General features: G+C 36.1%; 2 protein-coding genes across 3 annotated transcripts in view; one reads left to right on the top strand and one right to left on the bottom strand.

Moving 5' to 3' along the window:
• Nucleotides 1-19,844: 19,844 nt before the first annotated feature.
• On the bottom strand, nt 19,845-20,831 carry LOC145263647 (6-phosphogluconolactonase-like). The gene has a single exon (XM_080120506.1). The coding sequence runs from the start codon at nt 20,733-20,735 to the stop codon at nt 19,992-19,994; it is 744 nt and encodes a 247-aa protein (XP_079976632.1). The 5' UTR covers nt 20,736-20,831; the 3' UTR covers nt 19,845-19,991.
• The window catches only part of LOC145263646 (uncharacterized), an 84,847-nt gene continuing 83,442 nt past the window's right edge, over nt 20,746-22,150 (top strand). Inside the window, exon 1 of one of the 2 annotated variants that reach the window (XM_080120505.1) lies at nt 20,746-20,867. The gene's annotated coding sequence lies outside the window, so the exon portion shown is untranslated. Of the gene's footprint in view, nt 20,868-21,093; nt 21,310-22,150 lie in introns of those variants that run through there. The other variant, XM_080120504.1, reaches the window with a different exon arrangement.

A 22,150-nucleotide genomic window follows, 5' to 3' on the forward strand; every position in this document is an offset into this window, starting at 1 on the left:
GAGGTTAGAGAAGGAGACATGGTAGTACGAGTCTATGTTGGAAGATGGGGTTCTAGGTTTATTAGTGTTTTTTTTTTCTGGAGATATTTCATGTTGAGGTTTTGGGATTTGTGGAACAGGTTGAGAGACTTGGTTAGAGCAGGACAGAAAGGGAAAGTAAGAGAGAAAAAGGCAGGAATTTTTTTTTTTTTTTTTTTGCAGCACATGATAAAGTAAAGCCGTAACAATTATCCACTAGTATGGCATCGAGAGGCCCCACCAGAAACTACTGCATGGTCCAGAATCCATTCACCAAATGACAGTACAGCAGTCCCAGTACTTTGCACCTGCTGATAGGACAGTCTCTTTAGTGGTTAATCTAAGGTTCGGGTCCCTGACTATCAGGTGAGTAACGTCAGCCCATATGAAACGTTTATCTCCAGCACCCTTACTAGTGACATGGCCACAAGGATAGACATAGAAACAGAAAATTTTCGACATCTCAGACTACTGTTCACGTTGAACTTTGACCCCTTGGCACCCAAATTCCTGGCTGAAAACTAATTAAAAAGATTTTCCCAAATACCAATACCCATTCTGTCAAATCTGGAGTCTGTAGACTGAAAATTGACAGAGTAGTTTGGTAGGGAAATGTGCACACACAGACACACACAGAGACATTTTCACTTTTATAGATATGTAGATTAATACAGTGATTTTGAGTTCTTTAACATGTGTCATTTTTTCTGGACTTATTTCTATTTTCTTTTATTTTTATGTATGTGTGGATTTGCCTTAGTGGAAACCTTTTATTAATCGGCTATCTTGTTAAATTTACTTTTAACGGTCCCTTGGTTACCCTCTTACTTTCGACTTCAACCTCAGTCTTAAAAATTGAAAGATCTCAATTATGAATTGGTGAACGCTAACTCACACCCTTACAAGTTAGTTACTCCACGATCAGATCCAACAAATTTATTTCTCCTCGTTGTTTTTTTTTTTCATGGAGGTCACCATTTATCAAGGCCCGAAGGCCACTCAGGCATAAGGGTTATTGCGTGTACAGTAATCAATGAGATAGTATTGTAGTAATCATTAGTATTGGGGGTTTTGATAGAGTGTCTTACTTAAGGGGGCGGTTTGTCAGGAGTTTGTTTATGTTGATGATGTAAGGATAGAAGCTTTGTTTTAGATGCATTAAAAGTAACCAGCCACCTCTTCCCCCACTGTACCATGCACTAAAGATCAGAGAAGAGAGAATCAGAGAGAACTTTGTCATTTACGGCCTTTGATGTGTTGCCATAGATGGTCGTGTCATCAGCATAGATGTCAATGAATGATTTAAGTATGTGTTTTGGGAGATCATTGATGTAGATCAGCAAGAGAGTTGGTCCCAGAATGAACCCCTGAGGGACTCCAGCATTAATACTGTGCGCCTCTGATTTCTGCCCATCATCCACTACACTTATGAACCTATCGGAGAGAAATGATTTAATGATTGAGAAAACATTTCCAGTGATACCGTAGCTGGAGATTTTGTGAAGTAGGCCCTTATGCCATACCTTATCGAAGGCCTTTGATATGTCAAGAGCAATTGCCCTAGAAAGGAAGTCTTTGTCAAGAGATTCACTAATCCTATGAGATATAACCATTAGCACATCTGATGTAGATCTTGCAGAGCGGAAACCATATTGCATGTCACTAAGAAGGTTGTTTCTGTTGAGGTGGTTGACTACTTCTTTATTTAATATGGATTCCAACAACTTACTCATGACACACAGGAGATTTATTGGTCTGTACTGAGAGGGAGATGACTTATCACCTAAATTCTTAAACAAAGAGCATACTGATGAGGTTTTCCAGGGTGTTGGAAAGCACTTCTCCTTAAGGCAACACTTAAACAGTTTTGTAAGTATGGGGCAAAGTTCTGGTTGGAACTTTTTCAGCACTATAACTGGAATGCCGTCAGGGCCAGTTGCTTTACTGGAATCAAGGTTCTTGATTAGCTTGGCGACCTCACGCACAGATATTTGTATGTTGCATAGTGTGTTTTCTGTTATAGGAAGAAATACGGGGAGTTGATGGTCTTTGTCGCATAGGGTAGAGTTAGCTGCAAAGTTTTTGGCAAATAGTCTGGCCTTCTCTGATGATGACGAGATGACCTCAGGTCCATTGATGATAGTTGGGATAGAATGCACGCTTCTGTTCAAGATCCTGTTTGCTATTTGCCAGAACTGGTGGGAACCAAGCCGCTGTTCGGCTACTTTGGATTTAACAGACTGAGCATATAGCTCTCTTGAATTTTTATTACTCTTTTACAGTGGTTGCTGGCAGTCCTGAAAGCAGCTTTAGTCTCAGTACATCCATTACGTTGGTAGCTATGGAAAAGTGATTTCTGTGCGTGATGGCAGCAGCACATTCAGGAGAGAACCATGGCTGGCTGTTAGGGTTTGTTGGAATTTTTTGGATGGTATGAATCGGTCTATGCCTACAATTAACCATTCGGTCAGGTCTGATACTATAGAGGACACATCCTTTTTAAACATGGAATTCAGAGGTAGGTCAGATAGGAATGTACAGAAGCTATCCCAGTCAGTCATATAGTATCGATATACAGTACGGTGGAGAGGTACGTCTGAAGACTTATTACATTTCATTTTTATCTTAATTGCTACAACAGAGTGGTCGGAGGATCCCAGAGGAGATAGAACAGAACATGAACATAGCTCAGGGGAAGTTGTGAGAAAAGGGTCTAGAAGGCTTGCATATTGACCGGTGGGTTCGTGAACAATCTGAGTGAGGCCATAGGCACTGGCAAAATCATAACAGAACCTCACCTCGTCATTGGTTTTATTCGAGTGGGTCAGCCATTCCACAGTATGGACATTGAAGTCACCGCAAATGTGAATGTTAACCGAAGGATCAGCAGACAGGATGTGGTCAATTTTCTCAGATATGCTCTTAAAGAAAGTAACCCCACTGTTGTGGGGGCGATAGAGGGCAAATATAAACACAGTGGTGTAAGCTAGTGCAACCCAGAAGCACATATAAGGTAAATTAGGGTCTTCTCTGGAGATATCAATACCACATGGAAAGCCATCTTTGATGTAGGCACATATTCTATGCCCATGGCGATCTTAGGGGTCAGATTTAGATGTTAAGTTAGAGTATCCTTTAATTATGAATTTGTCTAGGGAAGTGGTTGACCCTATGCCAGTTATTGCTGTGTGTAGAGTCTGTAGACTAAAAATTGACAGACTGTGTGTTGTTGGAATTTTTTTTGTACCAATAATGGTGCATCCCCCCTGTTTACATTTATTATTGTTTATCTGGTTCTTATATATGATGTTTTGTATTTTGTATCCATTATGATTTTTAGTTTCGGATATTTTTGGATTTGTACGAAACTCCCTTTAATTTGGAGAAAAGAGAAATGCTAGCTCTGTAATGACGTCACGAGCTCAGCGCGTATTTCGTCCTCTTTTGAAATTCTGCTGTCGTGGAGAGTGAACGTGTTCATTGCCTGGCGCTGAAAATAGAATTTTGAAGAGCCCTCCTTGAAAGAAGTAAACCTGGCAAGAAATTAATACCCGGCTATGATGAGACAGGCTTCTGGAAATTAACTACGTGGCTGCGGTCCTGCACGTATTTATTTTATTATTATTTTAGAAGGAGTGGAATTTAAAGAAAATACCTTTTACGTGACAAGGTATTATGGAATTTCCTATCCGGACAAGCAACGAGGTCTTGCTCCTGTAATACGTGTGTGTCTACGGTTTTCACGCAGGGAAGGAAAATTCTAAAAGAACTTTAAGCTAACAAAAAGAAAAAGGCCACTTGCCTGACAGGCTTTCAATTGTGAGTACGCTCCTATCTTGTTGTATTCGTTAATGGATACGCACAACTTCTTTATAAGAACCAGCAGTGTTGTTGTTTTTTCTTTACATGTTACTTTTTCATTACATGTTACATTGGCGTTTTAAGTTTAATGCCCGCAAAGGGAAAAATTTGCAACTTATTGTAAATAAAGTTTCTTCTTCGTTTCAAAACAAGACATTTATATTTTATTCTTTACCCCCCCTCTCCTTTGTTTCATGCCTTTTTTTTTCAGCTTAGTTACTTTAGCGTCGAATTTATCTGGAAGCAAGATAAATTCCGACAGTGTCTGTACACAGACACACAGACACGTTCACTTTTATAGATATTTAGATAGATAGATAGATATAGATTACACTTTTCTCCTTCAAACACAATAAAAATTTTAAAACAAACTAAATCAAAATTATAAACTTTTTTTGTCACTTCTGCACGACAATGTCATGAGGCGAATGTGTATAGTTTAATTTCAAGAGCGGCCGGTAGAGGGCGTTCCTCATTCAAAGAACAGGGATCGATAACTTGTATCTTTCTAAAAGTTCGTGCAAAAACCTCTATAAATTTTATGTTTTTAAAATTATATTTTGCTACATTGACAAACTAAAATTATATTTTGATATATTTTTATGCGTGAAAAATTATGAAAAAACAAAAAAATAAAAAAATAATTATATGTTGCTACATTTCATACAATCTTACAGAAAAAAAAATAATTCTAAAAAAACAATCAATAAATGTTTCGCTTTTCCTATATTTTTTGTGTTATTTATTTCGTTATTATATATTTTTGCGTTCTCGGAGACACTTGTTTATATTTGAGGTTCACAGAATGGCCGGTAGAGGGCGTTTCTCATTGAAAGAACAGGGGTCGATAACTCGTCTCTTTCGACTCATGCCACTGTCGTACAGAAGTGCCCTTTTGTAATAACTCTAATTTGTATAAGACAAGCTCATTTTTGCGCATACAATGTTTGGTTATCTTTACGATTTCTCTTTATTCTTCGTTTCCGGTTTCTGTTTTCATATGTTGGTGCTTTCTGCACTGTTTTGGACGAGATTTCCGTAAGCGTAATACTGTAATTCACTTGAAAACAATGGTATCTACGTATTCCTCATATTTTTAAGATGATTATATCCAAAAATTACGAAAATCGATAAAGTAAAAAAAATTTTATTAAAGAAAATAGAATCTGAAGAACATTATCGTATATGCCTATGTAAGACACACGATAGTTAAAAAGGAGGTAATTTCCTCTCAATAATTCTTGGAAAACCCAGAAAAAAGGTTTTGGAATTTTCCAAATGAACCTGAGAAAATAGAATCACAGTGCGATATTTATTATTTTTGCTCAAATAAAATCCGTAATTTTTATTTCTTGCAGTACCCATTTGATACATAAAAAAACAACAAAAAAAACACACTTCAACGGTTGCAAAAAAAAATGTATATGTTATTTTTACGTTATTTAATTTTTAGGCGAATAGTTAGGTACTTGTACAGTTTAGTCAAGACATTAAAAAATGAAAATACCGAAAAAAGTTTAAATTATATGGATCCGTTATAGAACGAAGTTCTCCGGAAAAAAATTTCACTTAATTTCATCAAGTAGTTTTGTTGTTTTTTTTTGTTTTTTTTTTATATCGGAAAAACACGTTTTTATGAGAGCGCATTGAAAGCGGTCATCTTGGAATTAAAAAAAAATTGTTTGAATTTTAGAAATGCCAAAGGGAGATAACTCCAGTTAAAGCGCTGACACCCCTTCCAATCTTAAATACTAGCTTTTCTTTCTAAAAATCGAACATTTTGCTCGGTATTATAACAAATTGCTTTTTCGCTGCAAAATAAAAACTACTTGATGAAATTAAGTGAATTTTTTTTTTTCGGAGAACTTCGTTCTATAACGGATACATACAATTTAAACTTTTCTTTTCGATATTTTCATTTTTTTAATGTCTTGACTAAACTGTACAAGTACCAATAGTTATTTTTATTTTAAACAATTATGAAAAAAAAATATTAAATGAAAACCTAGGTTTGCATTACTGCACACATAGATTCGAAAAAGTTGTCAAAAAACAAATATATAACAAATAAATGTTATCAAATACAAGATAAGTTACTTTTCTACCTACCTGGATATATTTTTCGTGTTTTTATTCAATGTAACATGTTTATTCCGCTCGAAAACCATACAGTGTTTACCGATGTATTGGAAAATTCAAGATGGCGGCCGACTCTCTCTTTAACACGGTAAGTTCAGGAAAAGATGTTATAAATAATAAACTAGACAAAATACCGTTAGAAATTCGCTCAATATATGTTACCGTGACATAAGTTGACATATATTCGGTGTTTTTTTAATAGTATTTTGTCTAGTTTATTATTTATAACACCTTTTTCCAAACTTACGGTGTTAAAGAGAGTGTCGGGCGCCATTTTGAATTTTCTAATACATCGGTAAACACTGCATGTTTTTCGAGCTGAATAAACATGTTACATTGAATAAAAACACAAAAAATGTATCCTGTTTGGTGGAAAAATAACTTATCTTGCCTTTGATAACATTTATTTGTTATATATTTGTTTTTTGACAACTTTTTCGAATCTATGTGTACAGTAATACAAACCCGAAAACCTTACTCAGAAACACTGTATATATGTTGTGTTTCTTTTGTTATTCGTTTTGCGTTCGTTACATTAAACATTTAGAGCTACTTCCCTTACTTATGGTTGCGTTTCGTTTCATTTTATAAAAACAAGATGGCGGCAAACTTCCACCTGCTAACATGATTAAAGTTTTTTTTTTTTTTTAATAATTCAGTAATACTCAGGAAATTTCGACTGCATACTTTGGAAGCTACCATTATAATATATTAGAATTGACAAAAAAAAATCAGTTGAAACCATTGTTTTTATCTGAAAACTCCATTTATCGACTACAAAATCTCGTCCCAATAGTGTAGAAGCAACCATTTTTTTTTTAAAAGTAAATAATAACATCATTATTTAGAAAAGGCCTTTTTTCAATAAGGAAGAGGCGTCCTTCCATTATCAATTTCTAATCAACACAAGATACGGTAAAAAAAAAAAAAAAAAAAAAAAAAATCAATTAAACACGAAGAGGCAACCGGAAGTGAAGTGGAAACAGTCACTGTAAAGATAACCAAATATTTTTCACTATAAAAATATTTAATTTATCATAAGAAAATCAAACGGCTTCATGTAAAGCCCTTCTTGACAATGAACATTTAGAAGTTCAAAATAATTTCTGAGTTATTCCCCTTGGATTTACTAAAGGGAAACCACTCCAACAAAGGGAGATAAGAATGTCATCCAAATACACGAATGCGTGCTTGTTTGAATGTGACGTCGCACGAGTGTTATTTATGGCTGTCGTTTTGGCTCGAAAACAGAACCTCCTCCCTTGAGAATCTTACATTTAGTTTTTCGGCCCAAACCACCTCGGGGGTCCGGGCGACAAGATCAAAGTGTAGTATCTGTTCCGGCAGATACTGCAAGCTATGACTAGCTATGACTAGCAAAGACCAGATGTGGGGGCAACCCCACATGCCTGACCATTAACCAGCTCCCATTTCCCACCTCTCGGGAGCTGGTCCCCTTTTTCCCTTCCCCCTCCCTTCACTCCTCACATTAAAAATCGGCCTTGTGCCTAATTTGCTCGGTGGGGGAGCAAATAAATACCATCTGTTCCGGCAGATACTGCACTTAAGATAATTTGTACCAGTCAATGGAGGGGAAACCCTCTATACTGGGAACCGCCTGGGTAATACCTAGGAGGTCCACCCTCCCAGGCCTTGCCACCGGGCTTTCCGGTGGGGCAAGTTTATTGCTTGCTGCCTGAGGCGCCCCGACCGGGGAATGCCGACGGGGTTACTCAGGCAATTTTTAAAATTGCAGGAGTGCCCCTCCTTTAGGGGAGCCTGCGGGGTTCCCACTTTCCGGCCTTGTGCCACATAATGCTGATGTGGGCAGCATTTAAATAAAAATCACCTCGGGGGTCCGGGCGACAAGATCAAAGTGTAGTATCTGTTCCGGCAGATACTGCAAGCTATGACTAGCAAAGACCAGATATGGGGGCAACCCCACATGCCTGACCTTTAACCAGCTCCCATTTCCCACCTCTCGGGAGCTGGTCCCCTTTTCCCCTTCCCCCTCCCTTCACTCCTCACATTAAAAATCGGCCTTGTGCCTAATTTGCTCGGTGGGGGAGCAAATAAATACCATCTGTTCCGGCAGATACTGCACTTAAGATAATTTGTACCAGTCAATGGAGGGGAAACCCTCTATACTGGGACAATTATTATTTTTGGTAACCAGAGTGCCCCCTTTTTGCCTACTTTAAGGGGAGCTGGTTTTTACCTCACATTAAAAACGGCCTTGTGCCTAATTTGCTCAGTGGGGGAGCAAATAAATACCATCTTTTTTTTTTTTTTTTTTTTTTTTTTACAAAGGCATCACCACATTATCAAGGCCCAGAGGCCACTCAAGGATAAGGGTTAAAGAGTGTACATATGGAATATGGAACGGCTCATCAAGAACTTATTTACCTTAGACTTGAACACAACCATATTGTAGTCAGCCGGAAAGCAGGAAAACGGAAGACAATTCCACAGGCGTGCAGTTCTAAGAAAGAAGCTTTGTTCATGGAATCTATGTTTAGGTTTAGGCACAGATAAAGAGTGGGGGAAATTATTGATAGTGTTTACAGCTAGACGAGTGTTTCTTGTGAAAGTTTGGCGAGGGGGGACCATAGATTGAAGCTCAGTTGAACACTTTCCATGAAAATAACGATACATCAGAGACAAACTCGCAACATCTCTTCTGTGAGATAGAGGTTGTAAGGAGGAGAAAAAGACATCTCCTACGAGGCTACGAAGTCTATTTTGAACTCTATCAAGGCAGGACAAGTCCTTTCTAGCAGCTCCTGCCCAGATGTGGCAACAGTATTCCATCCTTGGACGTACCTGGCTCTTATATAGATAGAGAATAGCATCAGCAGTGAGATATCTACTGGATCGATAGAAAGATCCCACCATTTACATTTAAAAACAAAACGGCGATCATGCATAATAAGCTACTCGAGTGTGACCTACGTAGATAGAAGGCCGTTTCATTAAAATCGCGTAACCTGCTAACGTCACAGAATGAAGTACAATGACCAGTCTAGTCCATTCATTACCACAGTAAGGCGTAGACGACTATTCCGAGGATGGTGATGATGTTCTGTTTGATTTCTCATATAAATTGGCGATGTATTTATTATATATTAATATAAAACTGGTCCAGAAGCGACTGCATTTTCTTTTTCCGAAAGATAAAAAAAATTATTTTATATTTGGACATGTGCAATAAAAAGAGAGTGTTTTTGGCCAGGAAATAGTTGGGTTTGTATTATTGTACACATAGATTCAAAAAGTTGTCAAAAAACAAATATATAACAAATAATTGTTATCAAAGACAAAATAAGTTACTTTTCTACCTAACTGGATATGCTTTTAGTGTTTTTATTTAATGTAACATGTGTTCGAACATGTTTTTCCTCACATATACACACCCACATGTACGCATGCACATACGCACACACACGCACGCATATACACATCCTCATACACACACGCACATACGCACAGACACGTACATATATTCACGTTCACGTATATACACTCACATTCACGTGCATACACACACATGCTAGCGTATACACATACGCACACATGGGAAACGTCACTTCCCCTGAAAGGAATTCTAGACATGCGCAGTCAGAACACTCACCCCGATATAAAAGTCAACACAACCATTCAACTTCCTCTTTCTTCCCTTTTTGCCTGGGTTCGTCAGCCAGGCAAGTTCGGCGTCCACAGCTCTTGGCTTGAAAACTTGTCCACGTGGATGACTGCTATCATGAACGCCTGGTTTTGCTGAGGCCAACACTCCCTTTCTCTTTCCCTTTCTACATGCGGGGCTGCCATTTCTCGTCCTCTACTTAATTCCTTTCTTTTCCACGCGCGTAGTCGTCAACGACTGAATGAACACGTGTTTCACCTAAACCCTTTATTTTCGACAGAAAATAAACGACATGTTTATTTTATTCAGCAATTGAGTTTTGTTTCTTTCATTCCATTCGTTTCATTATTTTCTTTTGTAGCGAGTTAGGATATTTATATCCTGGTCCGCAACACATGTTTATTCAGATCGAAAAACATACAATGTTTACCGATATATTGGAAAATTTAAAATGGCGGCCGACTCTCTCTTTGAGCGACTTTCGGAATAAACACTGTTCAATCTCGAAAGCCGTCCTTAACATGGGGCGGTTGGGAGGCTGTTTATTCCAAAAGCCGTTCTTAAGATGTGGTGTTTATATTATGCTGGAGCAGGTTGTTAAAGATGCGGGGACATTTTATTTTTTACTGTGACAATGAAAATGCGATGATAGTCGTAGAGGTATTGTAAAAAAAAAAAGTTGATAATATTAACAATACAGTACGCAGTCTGTATGCAACTATTAAGAGAAAACCAACGAACCAAAAATATTTTCATTAGATGAAAACATTTAAAAAAAGAAGCTGCGGCAACATTTTTATAATTAAAACTGGAGACATCATTTTATTTCGAGCACCTGTCGATTGGAATCAGAGGGAGAAATCAGTATTTTAAACTATGGCCGAAGTTAGAAATAAATAGCAAAAAAATTGGTGCAAGTCTATAAATGGTCCACAAGTAATCTTTTTTACTATAAAAATCTGAAAAAAATCTTTATAATGTACGTACTTGTCACTGCATGAAGATGTCATATTCCAAAAATCACGTAAATCGATCAAGTAGTTTTTTTTTTTTTAAGAAAATCAAATATTATGAGACACTTTATCGAAGCAAAACTTCCCGCCATCTTGTTTTTGAATGATACACTGCTAGCGACACCTATTGGAAATGTTTGGAATATAAGATCAGCAAGGGTCAGACAATCGACTTTCCACGCTATAGAAAAGAAAATTGGAAAATTAAGACATTTATAAGTTTTTGAGGATGTTGAAAACGAAAATAACGTTTAAAATTCCAGCAAACGATTAGTTTCCAAGATATGAAGAAATGTTAGTTTAAAGAAAGTGGGGGATCACTTTTCTATAATAATTTAACGTATAATGATCACCCACTTTATGGCCACCACTAGTTTAAAACTTGAATTTACGCCGCTGACATACACATTTGCCGAATTTTTGTTGGAGGAGCGTCAACGTGTGGGTGCTTAATTTACGTAAAATTACAGCTCTGAACTAATTGTGGTTTCTGTTTTACAGGTGTTTGAACCTAGTCAGGTGTGAAATGGAGTCTGTTGAATGTCAAGCAGTGATCCAGATTTTGTATTTGAAAGGACGCACACCACAGGAGACTTTTGATGAAATGAAAGAAACTTATGGTTATAATGCCCCATCATATGACCTTGTAAAACGCTGGCATTGTGAATTCAAACATGGCCTATGGAACAGCTCCCAGACCTGGTCGCACCCCCCTTCTACGATTGATGAGGCATCTGTCCGTCAAGTTGAGGCTGCCATTTTGGAAGATTGGTGCATTACTATTCGCCAAATAGCCCAAGATGTCAAGATTAGTACAGGGTCTGTGGAAACTATCATTCATGACCATTTGCATATGCATAAGGTGTCTGCCACATGGATTCCCAGGTTGCTCACACCATTCCAGAAGCGAGAACGCGTCGAGTGCTAGGGGATGAATTTGGAGATGTGCCAGGAAGTTGAGTCAAAGTTTTTCAAAAGACTGATTACACAGGATGAAACCTGGATCCATCACTATGATCCAGGGACCAAAGCCCAGTCAATGCAGTGGAAGCATTGGACTCACCACCTCCAAAGAAGGCAAGAGTGCAGCCCTCCACTGGCAAGGTCATGCTCACAGTCTTCTAGGACTAGGATGGAGTAGTGATCACAGATTTCCTGGCAAAGGGTACCACAATTACAGGAGCCTATTATGCTTCACTTTTGAGGAAAGTAAGGGAAGCTATCAAAATCAAGAGGCAGGGCAAGATCAGCAAATGTACCCTCCTCCTGCAGGTCAACGTTCCGGTCCACAAGTCGCATGTCGCCAGATCAGAAGCACGGGCATGTGGTTATGAAATCTTTTCCCCCATCCTCCCTACTCTTCTGACCTTGAACCCTCTGACTTTCACCTTTTCCCAGCCCTGAAGTTGTTTTTGAAAGGAAAGCGTTTCCCAGATGATGCAGCCTAGATTTCTGAAGTCACGTCGTGGTTGGATGACCAACCTGTGGTGTTCTAGAAAAACGGTCTCCAGAGCTGCATCAAACGATGGGAGAAACTCCGCGGATTAAGGACTATCCACTTATCTTGTGCTTCCTTTTTTAAAATTAAATATGTTTTTAACTCTTTTTCAAGATGTCTTTTAACATGTTTTATTAATCATTTGTTCATATTATAAGCTCTATTTCCTTTTCGGTTTTATTGAGCTTTTTACATCTGGCTGAGTTTATTTTACTTGTAAATATTAACTCTTTGATATTTATAATATATTGTAAGTTTACCATTTTGATTACCTTAGTAAACTTATTGTAACTTTTATTTTATTATATATATATATATATATATATATATATATATATATATATATATATATATATATATAAATAAAACATATATATAAACAGAAAAAATGGTAATAAAATAAAAAATATATATATTTCCTCTGCAATAGTATTGAGCACCTTCTTCAGGTTTTTACTAATTACCAGTATTGCTAAATATATATATATTGTTTTTAAAATATAATTATCCACTGACACAAGTTTCATCGTCTACGACTCATCAGTGGCTGAATCCAATGAGATTTGAATATATATATAAATATATACATTCTTCCTGCAAACATGTACATAGAAAACATTAAAGACAAATTAAACTTAGTCAAACTCTCCATGCCTTGTCTGGATCGACTTCCATAAAAAAACATTGAAAGTCATCAATTTCTTTTCTTGGTATGTATATCTACAACTAGATAGGAAATTTTACAAAGTTTCTTTCCAAGAATTTTTTATATGTTGAATACAATAGCAAGAGGCTGCTTTTTCAATATTCTTTTTAGCACATGATAAGGTAAAGCCGTAACAATTACCCACTAGTATGGCATCGAGAATCCTCACCAGAAGCTACTGCATGGTTCAGAATCCATTCACCAAATGGCAATACAGCAGCCCCAGTACTTTGTACTTGCTGATAGGACGGCCTTCTAGGTGGCTATTCAAGGTTCGGGTTCCTGACTATCAGGTGGATAATGGGACCCTGTTTGTTATTTACCAAAACTTGTGGCAACCAAGCTGTTCCTCAGCGACTTTGGACTTGATAGACTGAGCATACAACTCTTTCGTTCTTTATTACTCTTTTACAATAGCAAGAGGCTTCTTTTTCAATTGAGCATAGCATAGTCCTTATCAAGTCCAATGTAAACCAATTCTTCTCAAGTGATCCAATTAATAACAAATTCTGACCAATTCCTTTATCATTAAAATCCACTAGCCAACTAACATGCAAAATTCTTGATGCTGACAAGATTACCTCAGGTCCATTGATGATTGTTGGAATAGAGTACATACCTCTCTCTCGTTTTGATGTTAAGTTAAAGTATCCTTTAATCACAAACTCATCTATAGAAATAATCTGTCAATGCTAGTTTTGCTTAGGCATAATAAGTCTGGCTTGGTCTCCTGTAATTAGATTTGAACCTCTGGAAGGTTGGAACATAGACCCCTGTTGTTGGAGAAAGAGACCTGGTATTGGGGTTATATGTTAAAAGTTGAAGTTCTAGGTTGAATCTTGTATTCTTTCTGAAGACTTTTCATGATGGAATCATGGGATTCGTGGAACAGGTCAACGGACATGGTTAGAGCAGAGTAGAGAGGGAAAGTAAGGGATAAACAGAAACTAAAAATATTCTTTTTAGCACATGATAAGATAAAGCCGTAACAATTACCCACTAGTATGGCATCGAGGATCCTCACCAGAAGCTAGTGCATGGTTCAGAATCCATTCACCAAATGGCAATACAGCAGCCCCAGTACTTTGTACTTGCTGATAGGACGGCCTTCTCGGTGGCTATTCAAGGTTCGGGTTCCTGACTATCAGGTGGATAACAGGACCCTGTTTGTTATTTACCAAAACTTGTGGCAACCAAGCTGTTCATCAGCGACTTTGGACTTGATAGACTGAGCATACAACTCTCTCGTTCTTTATTACTCTTTTACAGTGGTTGCTGGCAGTCCTGAAGGCGGCTTTATTCTCGATACATCTAGTGTGGCACTATTTCTTTGTGCCACTGTTTCTAACACACTCCGCAGCATGGCCGAGTAATTATTTGGCCACGTGCGTAGAGATACAAAGAAACGCCTTCCAATAATTCCCTTTCCTAGAGAGCTCTCTCTCTTTCCTGCAAGACCACCATGAAGTGAAGACGCATATTCTGTCTCTCCGTAAACGGGGGGGGGGGAGCACCCCCTCCCTCCAACCTCCAAACTAGTTAGTTCGGCTTCCTGACTATCAGGTGGATAACGTCAGCCCAGTTAAAACGTTTACCTTCAGCACCCTTAGTAGTCACATGGCTACAAGGATAGAAATAGAAACAGGAAATTTCAGACATCTCACGCAACTGCTCACTCCTAAATACTGCTAAACTAAAATACAGCTTTTTTTTTCTCTCATTGTCAGAAAAATCACGCATTGGAAATGAGGACCAATTAGAAACGAGAATTACATGTTTTTTCTCATTCTTGGCTGGTGAAGCTTTCTGCCTCATGCTTTTTTCCCCACAATGTTGGGGAAAACTAGCTCCATCCAAAAAGGGGAGCTCTGGCAGTGTCCAAATGAATAGCAATTGTCTGATATGAAGGGTTTCCCCCATATTGATCAAAGCTGATTGCCTTGAAGACGTCCCGGCCATGAAGGCCAGCCGAGTCGCTTTGATTCGATTCAGTTTCGCTTTATTTATACGAGAAAGACAAACACTGGAAACCATAAAAACAAGTGAAGCATGCATGGTCCCCCGTGAGTGCACAGTAAACAAAACATAAAAAAAATGACTAAGTTCAGCATTTGCCCCCCCCCCATTTAGCCCCATAGCAGTGGGCCAGTCCAGTGGACTTTTTATTTTCACCAAAAAGGTCATTAACAATTTTTTTTTTAAATATTCAACATATTTCGAACTGATTGCGCAGTTAAAATAAATTGAAACAAAAATCATTTTTTTCTTATTTGGAATTATTTAATCAAGTAAGAAATTCTATTTCTTTACTTGATTATTAAATTTAAAGTTATTTCTAGGAAATTACTTAATTTAATAAAAAAAAAATATAGTAAAAACTGAATTTTATTTTAAAATACTATGAAAAAAAATCATTTTAAATTGATATAAATTATTAATAAAAATAATTGAATGAAAACAAAAATAATTTTTTTATTTCGAATTATTTAAATCATCGAATTTTCAAATTATTAAAACAAAAAAATTTCTTCTTGTTTCGAATTATTTAATCAAGTAAAAATTTCATTTTTTTACAATTTTAAAAGATAATCTAGCAAATTACCTAACAAATTAATAAACAAAAATATTGTAAAAAATGAATTTAACTTGAAAATACTATGAAAACCCTAACCCAAAGCATGCATGGTCCCCCATGAACGCACAGTGAACGAGGCATAAAAAAAATGACTAAGTTTAGCATTTGCCCCCCCCCATTTAGCCCAAAAAGACCTCAAGGAATGTCAAATCCTGATGAAAATAAATAAATGGTGTAGTTTTAGACCTTATCGTATGTAAATCTGAGTTCTGCATCATGCAAAAAAAGAAATGGTCCATCATTTATTTAGCCCCAAAAGTCCCCAAGACCTTAACATATTTAAATTTGAGTTCAGGACCATGCAAAACTGCTAAATAGACATACACAGAAAATGTTGAACAAATATGGTGAACGAGGCATAAAAAAAATGACTAAATTCGGCATCCCCCCCCCCCAATTTAGCTCCAGATGTCCCCAAGGGACGTCAATTTCTGGTGAAAATGAACAAAGTGCAGTTTTAGGCCTTAACATATGTACATATGAGTTCTGTACCATGCAAAAAAAAAAGAAATGACTAAGTCCATCATTTGCCCGCCCCATTTAGCCCCAAAAGTCTCCGAGGTCTTAACATATTTAAATTGGAGTTCAGCACCATGCAAAACTGCTAAATAGATATACACAGATAATGTTGGACAAATATGGTAAAATAGTTCCAAAAATGGAGTGTTTTTATTAGCCCTAAAAGAGCCCGTGAGGCACATCCAAAAGTTATCGCAAAGTATAGATAAACAATTTTCCCCAGAAAATTTGTTATTTTTTTTTATCTCATATCATGTTTAATGTTTATGCTAAATTTAAAAAATTTCCAAGGTGTAGTAATTGAGAAAAGCGTGGACAGAAAAACGGACGAACGGACAAGGGTGAATTTACAGGTCCACCCTCCTTTCGTCGAGGGACGAAAACAAAAATTAATTTAGTAATGAGGTAAAAAAATGGAATTTTTACTTCATGAAATAATTTGAAATACGAACAATGATTTTTGTTTTAATTTAATTATTTGGTACTTGTACGGTTTAATGAAGACATTAAAAAATGAAAATGCCGAAAAAAGGTTATAGTGTACGTATCCGTTTTGAACTGAAGATCTCAGAGAAAAAAAATTTCACTTAATTTGATGGAGTAGTTTTTTTTGTTTTTTTTTGCAGCTGAAAAACACGTTTTTGTGATAGCACGCTGAAAGTAGACATCTTTGAATTTTTAAAAATTTTGTTTGGATTTTTAGAACACGACACGGGGAGATAACTCAGTTTAAAGCGCCGACACTCCCTCCCCATCTTTAATACTAGCTTTTCTTCCTAAAAATCGAACCTTTTGCTCGATATCATAAGAAATTGTTTTTTTCCGTAAAAAAAAAAAAAAAATTAAAAAAAAATTTTTTTAAATAAAAAAAATAAAAAAATAACTACTTTATGAAATTAAGTGAATTTTTTTTTTTTTTGAGAATTCATTCCATAACTGATGCGACACGTACAATATAAACCTTTTTTTTTTTTTTGATATTTTCAATATTTAATGTCTTGATTAAACTGTACAAGTATCAACTATTTTCTGTGCAACAAATTATATCAGTTTGAAATAGGTTAGACTTTAAAAAAAGAAAAAGAAAAGTCCACTGATGTCTGCCCACTGCTACGAATTTGAAACAGTAGCATGTGAGCAGGGAAAAGCGAAAGTAGAATCAGGGAGGTGTCCAAAAATTCAGTAGTCAAAGTTACGACACCAGAAGTGGTTTCGGTTTACCTAAATATGAAATAGAAGTCATTAAGCATGAAACGAAATACAAAATCATGTGGAACCACTTCTTGTTTTAACATGAAAATAAAAAGAATAATAAATTTTTATTTGTTATATTTATATTTATTTGTTATATTTCTATAAATATTTAATATTTAAAATATATTCATATCAAACTATTATATTTAAAAAAAGTAATTTAAACTTTCATAGTTTACATTTGGTTGGTTGGTTGTTTTACGGCATATCAACCCTTTTCAGGTTATTTAACGCCAAATTAAAAGATTTTGAAGAAAATTTTTTTAATAGAATATATTTGTTGCTTTCAAGTCGGTTTCTATTTAATCCATAGTTGGCACCCTAACAGGTACTACCACTCCGGGTCAGAGTGGACCTGGGAGCAGTGGCAATTAAAGGGTGGCTCCACACTCCCCAAAGCCCGCAAGTTGGAGCCTCACCACTGGATATAGTTTAAGGTCATATCTAGGACTAATAGTTTACATTTCTATAAATAATTTTCTCAATATTTAAAATGGAAATAATTAAAAATGTTCACAACCGTTATCACATAATTTTGTCATAATAATATAAAGGGCAAAAATCTGTTTAAATGTATGTATGTATGTTCGTATGTCTGCATGAACTTTCGACAGAGGCAATGGATTTTTACGAAATCAGTATCGTTTTGAAGCTCAACCCTTCGGACAAAAAATATCGAAAAATTGGCTAAAAACATTACTTTTTTCACATCACTACTTTCCGATTGTCTAGCCTTAATTTAAACCTACATCACTTTCGGTTTGGTAATAGGCGAAACAGCAAACAGGTCACGTTTTTTTTTTCTTTTCCCTCAACGCACATCTACAAACACTCGGGCAACAAACTAGAGTTTCCTAAAACAAAGTATCTAATTAAAAAAAACTATTTTTTTTGATAACACAAGAAATTTTAATAAAAAGCTTTATTGTACATTATTGATGATAAAACTGCATTTATTCATTTTAACAAACTTTTTTATACAAATGTTTGAAATAAGTTTTTTTTTAGATATAACACAAGAAGTTTTAATAAAAAATTTCATACATTATTTATGACAAAAAAATTCTATGATAAAACTTGATGAAAAATATAAATATATTATTTCAAAAAGACACCATTTATAGAATGAGGCATAAAAATATGACTAAGTTCAGCATTTGCTCCCCCCATTTAGCCCCCAAAGTCCCCAGGGGACGTCAAATCCTGGTGAAAATGAACAAAGTGCAGTTTTAGGCCTTAACATATGTAAATTTGAGTTCTGAACCATGCAAAAAAAGAAACCACTATGTCTATCATTTGCCTCTTCCACTCCCCCATTTAACCCCCAAAGTCCCCAAGGCCTTAACATATTTAAATTTGAGTTCAGTACCATGCAAAACTGCTAAATAAACATACAAAGAAAATTTTGGACAAATATTGTGAAATAGTCCCACAAAATGGGGTGTTTTTATTAGCCCTAAAAGAGCCCCTGGGGCACACCCAAGCCAAGTGTTATTGGGAAGTATAGACAAACAAACTTCTATGATAAAACTTGATGAAAGATATAAATATATCATTTACAAAAAGACACCATTTATAGAAATGTAAATGATAAAAATTATCATTAATTTTTTCGTGATAACACACGCACAAAAAAAAAACAAAAAAACTATTTATAGAAATGTAAAAATAATGAAAGTTTATTATTTTTGTTTCATAACAAAAGAAATATTGAAACTAAAATTTTTGTTAATAAACTATTTCCATATGGTTTTGTATTTTGTTTCATATTTAATAACTTCCATTCCATATTTGGGCAAACCGAGTCCACTTCCGCCGTCTTAACTGTGTGTACTACTGGATTTTTGGACATAACCCTCAATTATTTAATTTACATTATATATATTATATATATATATATATATGCTATTTATTTGTTTTTGTATTACTTTTTGAATGAATTCAATTATTTATACGAAAGTGCATTTTTACCTAAATGCGAGTTGTGAATAATTTTCCCTTTGACCAATTTGGTACCCCCAAATGGGGAGCGGCATATGTATTCTTTTTTAAAATATAATTATCCACTGACAGATTCAGTCATATGATAAGTCGTAGACGACGAAACACGTGTCAGTGGATAATTATATTTTAAAAACATTATATATATGTGTGTGTGTGTGTGTGTGTGTGTGGATAAAAAAAAAACAATATGAAAAATAGATGTTTATATCTTTTCTGCATTTATTTCCTATTTGTTGACGTGTAGGAGGAATACAAAAGTCTTTCGGAAAAAAAAAAAAAAAAAAAAAAAAACGAAAACGTTTTCTTCAAAAAGCACATAATTTCCGATCGACCTTTCGGTCTTCTTAAGTGTGAATATATATATAATATATATATATATATATATATATATATATATATATATATATATATATATACACACGCACACACAATGGTAGCGAATAAATGTTTTCTTAGAAGACGTTACGTTGTCGACTGCTGCTGCGATTTCCTCGTCTCAGCATTTTACGTAAATCCCCGAAAAAATCCGACGATAGCAGGTCCTTATTCTGCATATATATATTATGATTGTCGCTGTAGTTTCCTACACGTAAATCTGCTGAAACTCTGATGTTCATTAAAAAGTGCTCAACGCACTTCCGTTCAGCACTTTCCGGTGTTTTACGGTCCTAATTCTGCATAAGTACCACAAATTCAGCTTCTTAGTTTTTAAGTAATCTAGCTGAACCACTGTCCAAATACCAGAAAAGTTCTCCGTGGGTTGGCTTCACCCTGCCGGCGGGTATCATGGGTCCGTCAAATTCTTGGGGCTCCAACGCTCTCCTCACCATCTCCGCTTTTCCCTCCCCAGTCGCAATGAAGACAGCACATAACGATCGGTTCAACACTGGGAAAGTCAGGGTCACCCTGCAGGGCGGGGGTTTTGGCGAATCAGAGATCGGGCGCACCAGGGCGGTCGTCTCGTCCAGAAGGGAGTGGCCAGGAAAGAGGGAGCACGTGTGGCCGTCGGGTCCCATGCCGAGGACCACGAGGTCGAACTGCGGCAGATTGTTGTCGCCGGTTACCCCGGTCAGCTTCTTCAGCTCGTTGGCGTAGTCCTGGGCGCACTTCTCCAGGGGTAGATCCGGTTTGATCGGGTAGATGTGACCGGGTGAGAAATCGGGCACCTTGTCGACGAAATGTTCTTTGTAGATTTTGTACGTGCACTCGGCATCGTCGTGCGGAACGTGACGCTCGTCACAGAAGAATATGCGCCATTTCGACCAGTCGGTGTCGGTGTTGATGAAAACCTTGCAAACGGTTTTAGCTGCGCTGCCACCCGATACACCAATGATGAACAAGCGGCCCTCATCGATTGCTAAATCCGACCGACATTTTATCAAAACACCTAGTCTTGACTCCAAATCTGCGCTCGAAGTCGTTAGGACACGTTGAGTCGACGCCATATTGAATTGTAAAGTCAGCAAGAGTGATCTCCCTTGTTTTAAAAGAAACAAAGAACGACAATCACGAACGCGACCTACGTAAATAGAAGGCTGTTCTACTAAAGTCACGTGACCTGTGACGTCAAGAATAGAGTAAGTACTAATCACGCCAGAATTATCTCCCCTTACTAAAAATTATGTCATCCTTCCTGCCAATCCTTAAAATTGTTATAACATTTTATTTTAAATAAATCAAAGTTTATAAAATATCTAAAAAAAAAAAAAATGACCGAAAAATAAATATATTTTGCGTTTATTAATTAATATCATCATTTTGTTTGAAGGCAAAATGAAATACGATAAAATTATTTGCGTATTTAATAGTGAAAGTAACTTTTTCTTTAGTGGAAAGCGTTCGTTTTGTTTTCTGCTTTACTTCTGAAACTAAGATTCTTTCCCAATAATTTCATAAATTCCCGAAAGTATTAATTATTTTCGTCGGAAAATTAATTCAATTCTAAAAAGAAAAAGTTTCTTTACCTGTTTTTTACGTTTTCAGTTTTTTCAACAACGATCAACTTTTTTTTTTCTCAGGGTACGTATTTTTTTTTTTTGTTTTTTATTATTTATTATTTAAAAACAATTTTTTGTACTCATACGGATTACGGATCGCACTGAAATAATAACCTCAAATACCGCTTGTGTTTGCTTACAATATCACGTCAGCTAATATTTGCGTTTGACGATGAATCTCTTGCAAGTCGATGTGCATTAGAGTACGAACAAAAAGTGTTGCTTTTAAAAGTTGATTGTAAGGGGTATTTGGCGTTGTTTTGAACGAATATCACATTTAAAATTCTCGCCGGCGAGTAGTTTTTTTTTATTATATTAGGACCTTTATTATTCAATAATATTATTTTATTGTTTTCACTGGTGGCCATGTTTGCTTTTGTTGCACTCACATTGAATTTTTGATGTTTTTTTTTTTTTTTCAAAATATGGGCGGGCGTGTACAATGCCCACCGCACCTGATATATATATATAAGGAGGTGCGGCTGCGGCGCACCTCCTTATATATATATTTTTCTTTTTTTGGTACTGCTGCTAGTGCTGCTACAGTGCTACAGTTTCTCGCCGAAAATGGAAACGCCATTTGTTTTTCGGTAGGCAATAAATAATTAAAAAATTACAAAATTGTTTTATTAAAATATATTTTGAGTTTATATTAGGAAAACTCGTCCCCGGAAAACTCGTCCCTTTTTGCTAGGTAGGAAAACTGGTCCCTTATTAAATAAATATCGGTTGAATACATATTTTATGACCGTTCTTGAAGGAGATATTGTTTTTAAGAGACTATACCCCCCTAATATTTAAAAAAAATATTTTGGGTTTGTATTACTGTACACATAGATTCGAAAAAGTTGTCAAAAAACAAA

This window comes from Euprymna scolopes, chromosome 39, assembly GCF_053919585.1.
Source record: "Euprymna scolopes isolate OS-2025 chromosome 39, ASM5391958v1, whole genome shotgun sequence".
Taxonomy (NCBI): domain Eukaryota; kingdom Metazoa; phylum Mollusca; class Cephalopoda; order Sepiida; family Sepiolidae; genus Euprymna; species Euprymna scolopes.

Excerpts from the sequence above, each read along its gene's own strand:
- LOC145263647 (XM_080120506.1), bottom strand. The coding sequence starts at position 20,735 with ATGGCGTCGACTCAACGTGTCCTAACGACTTCGAGCGCAGATTTGGAG.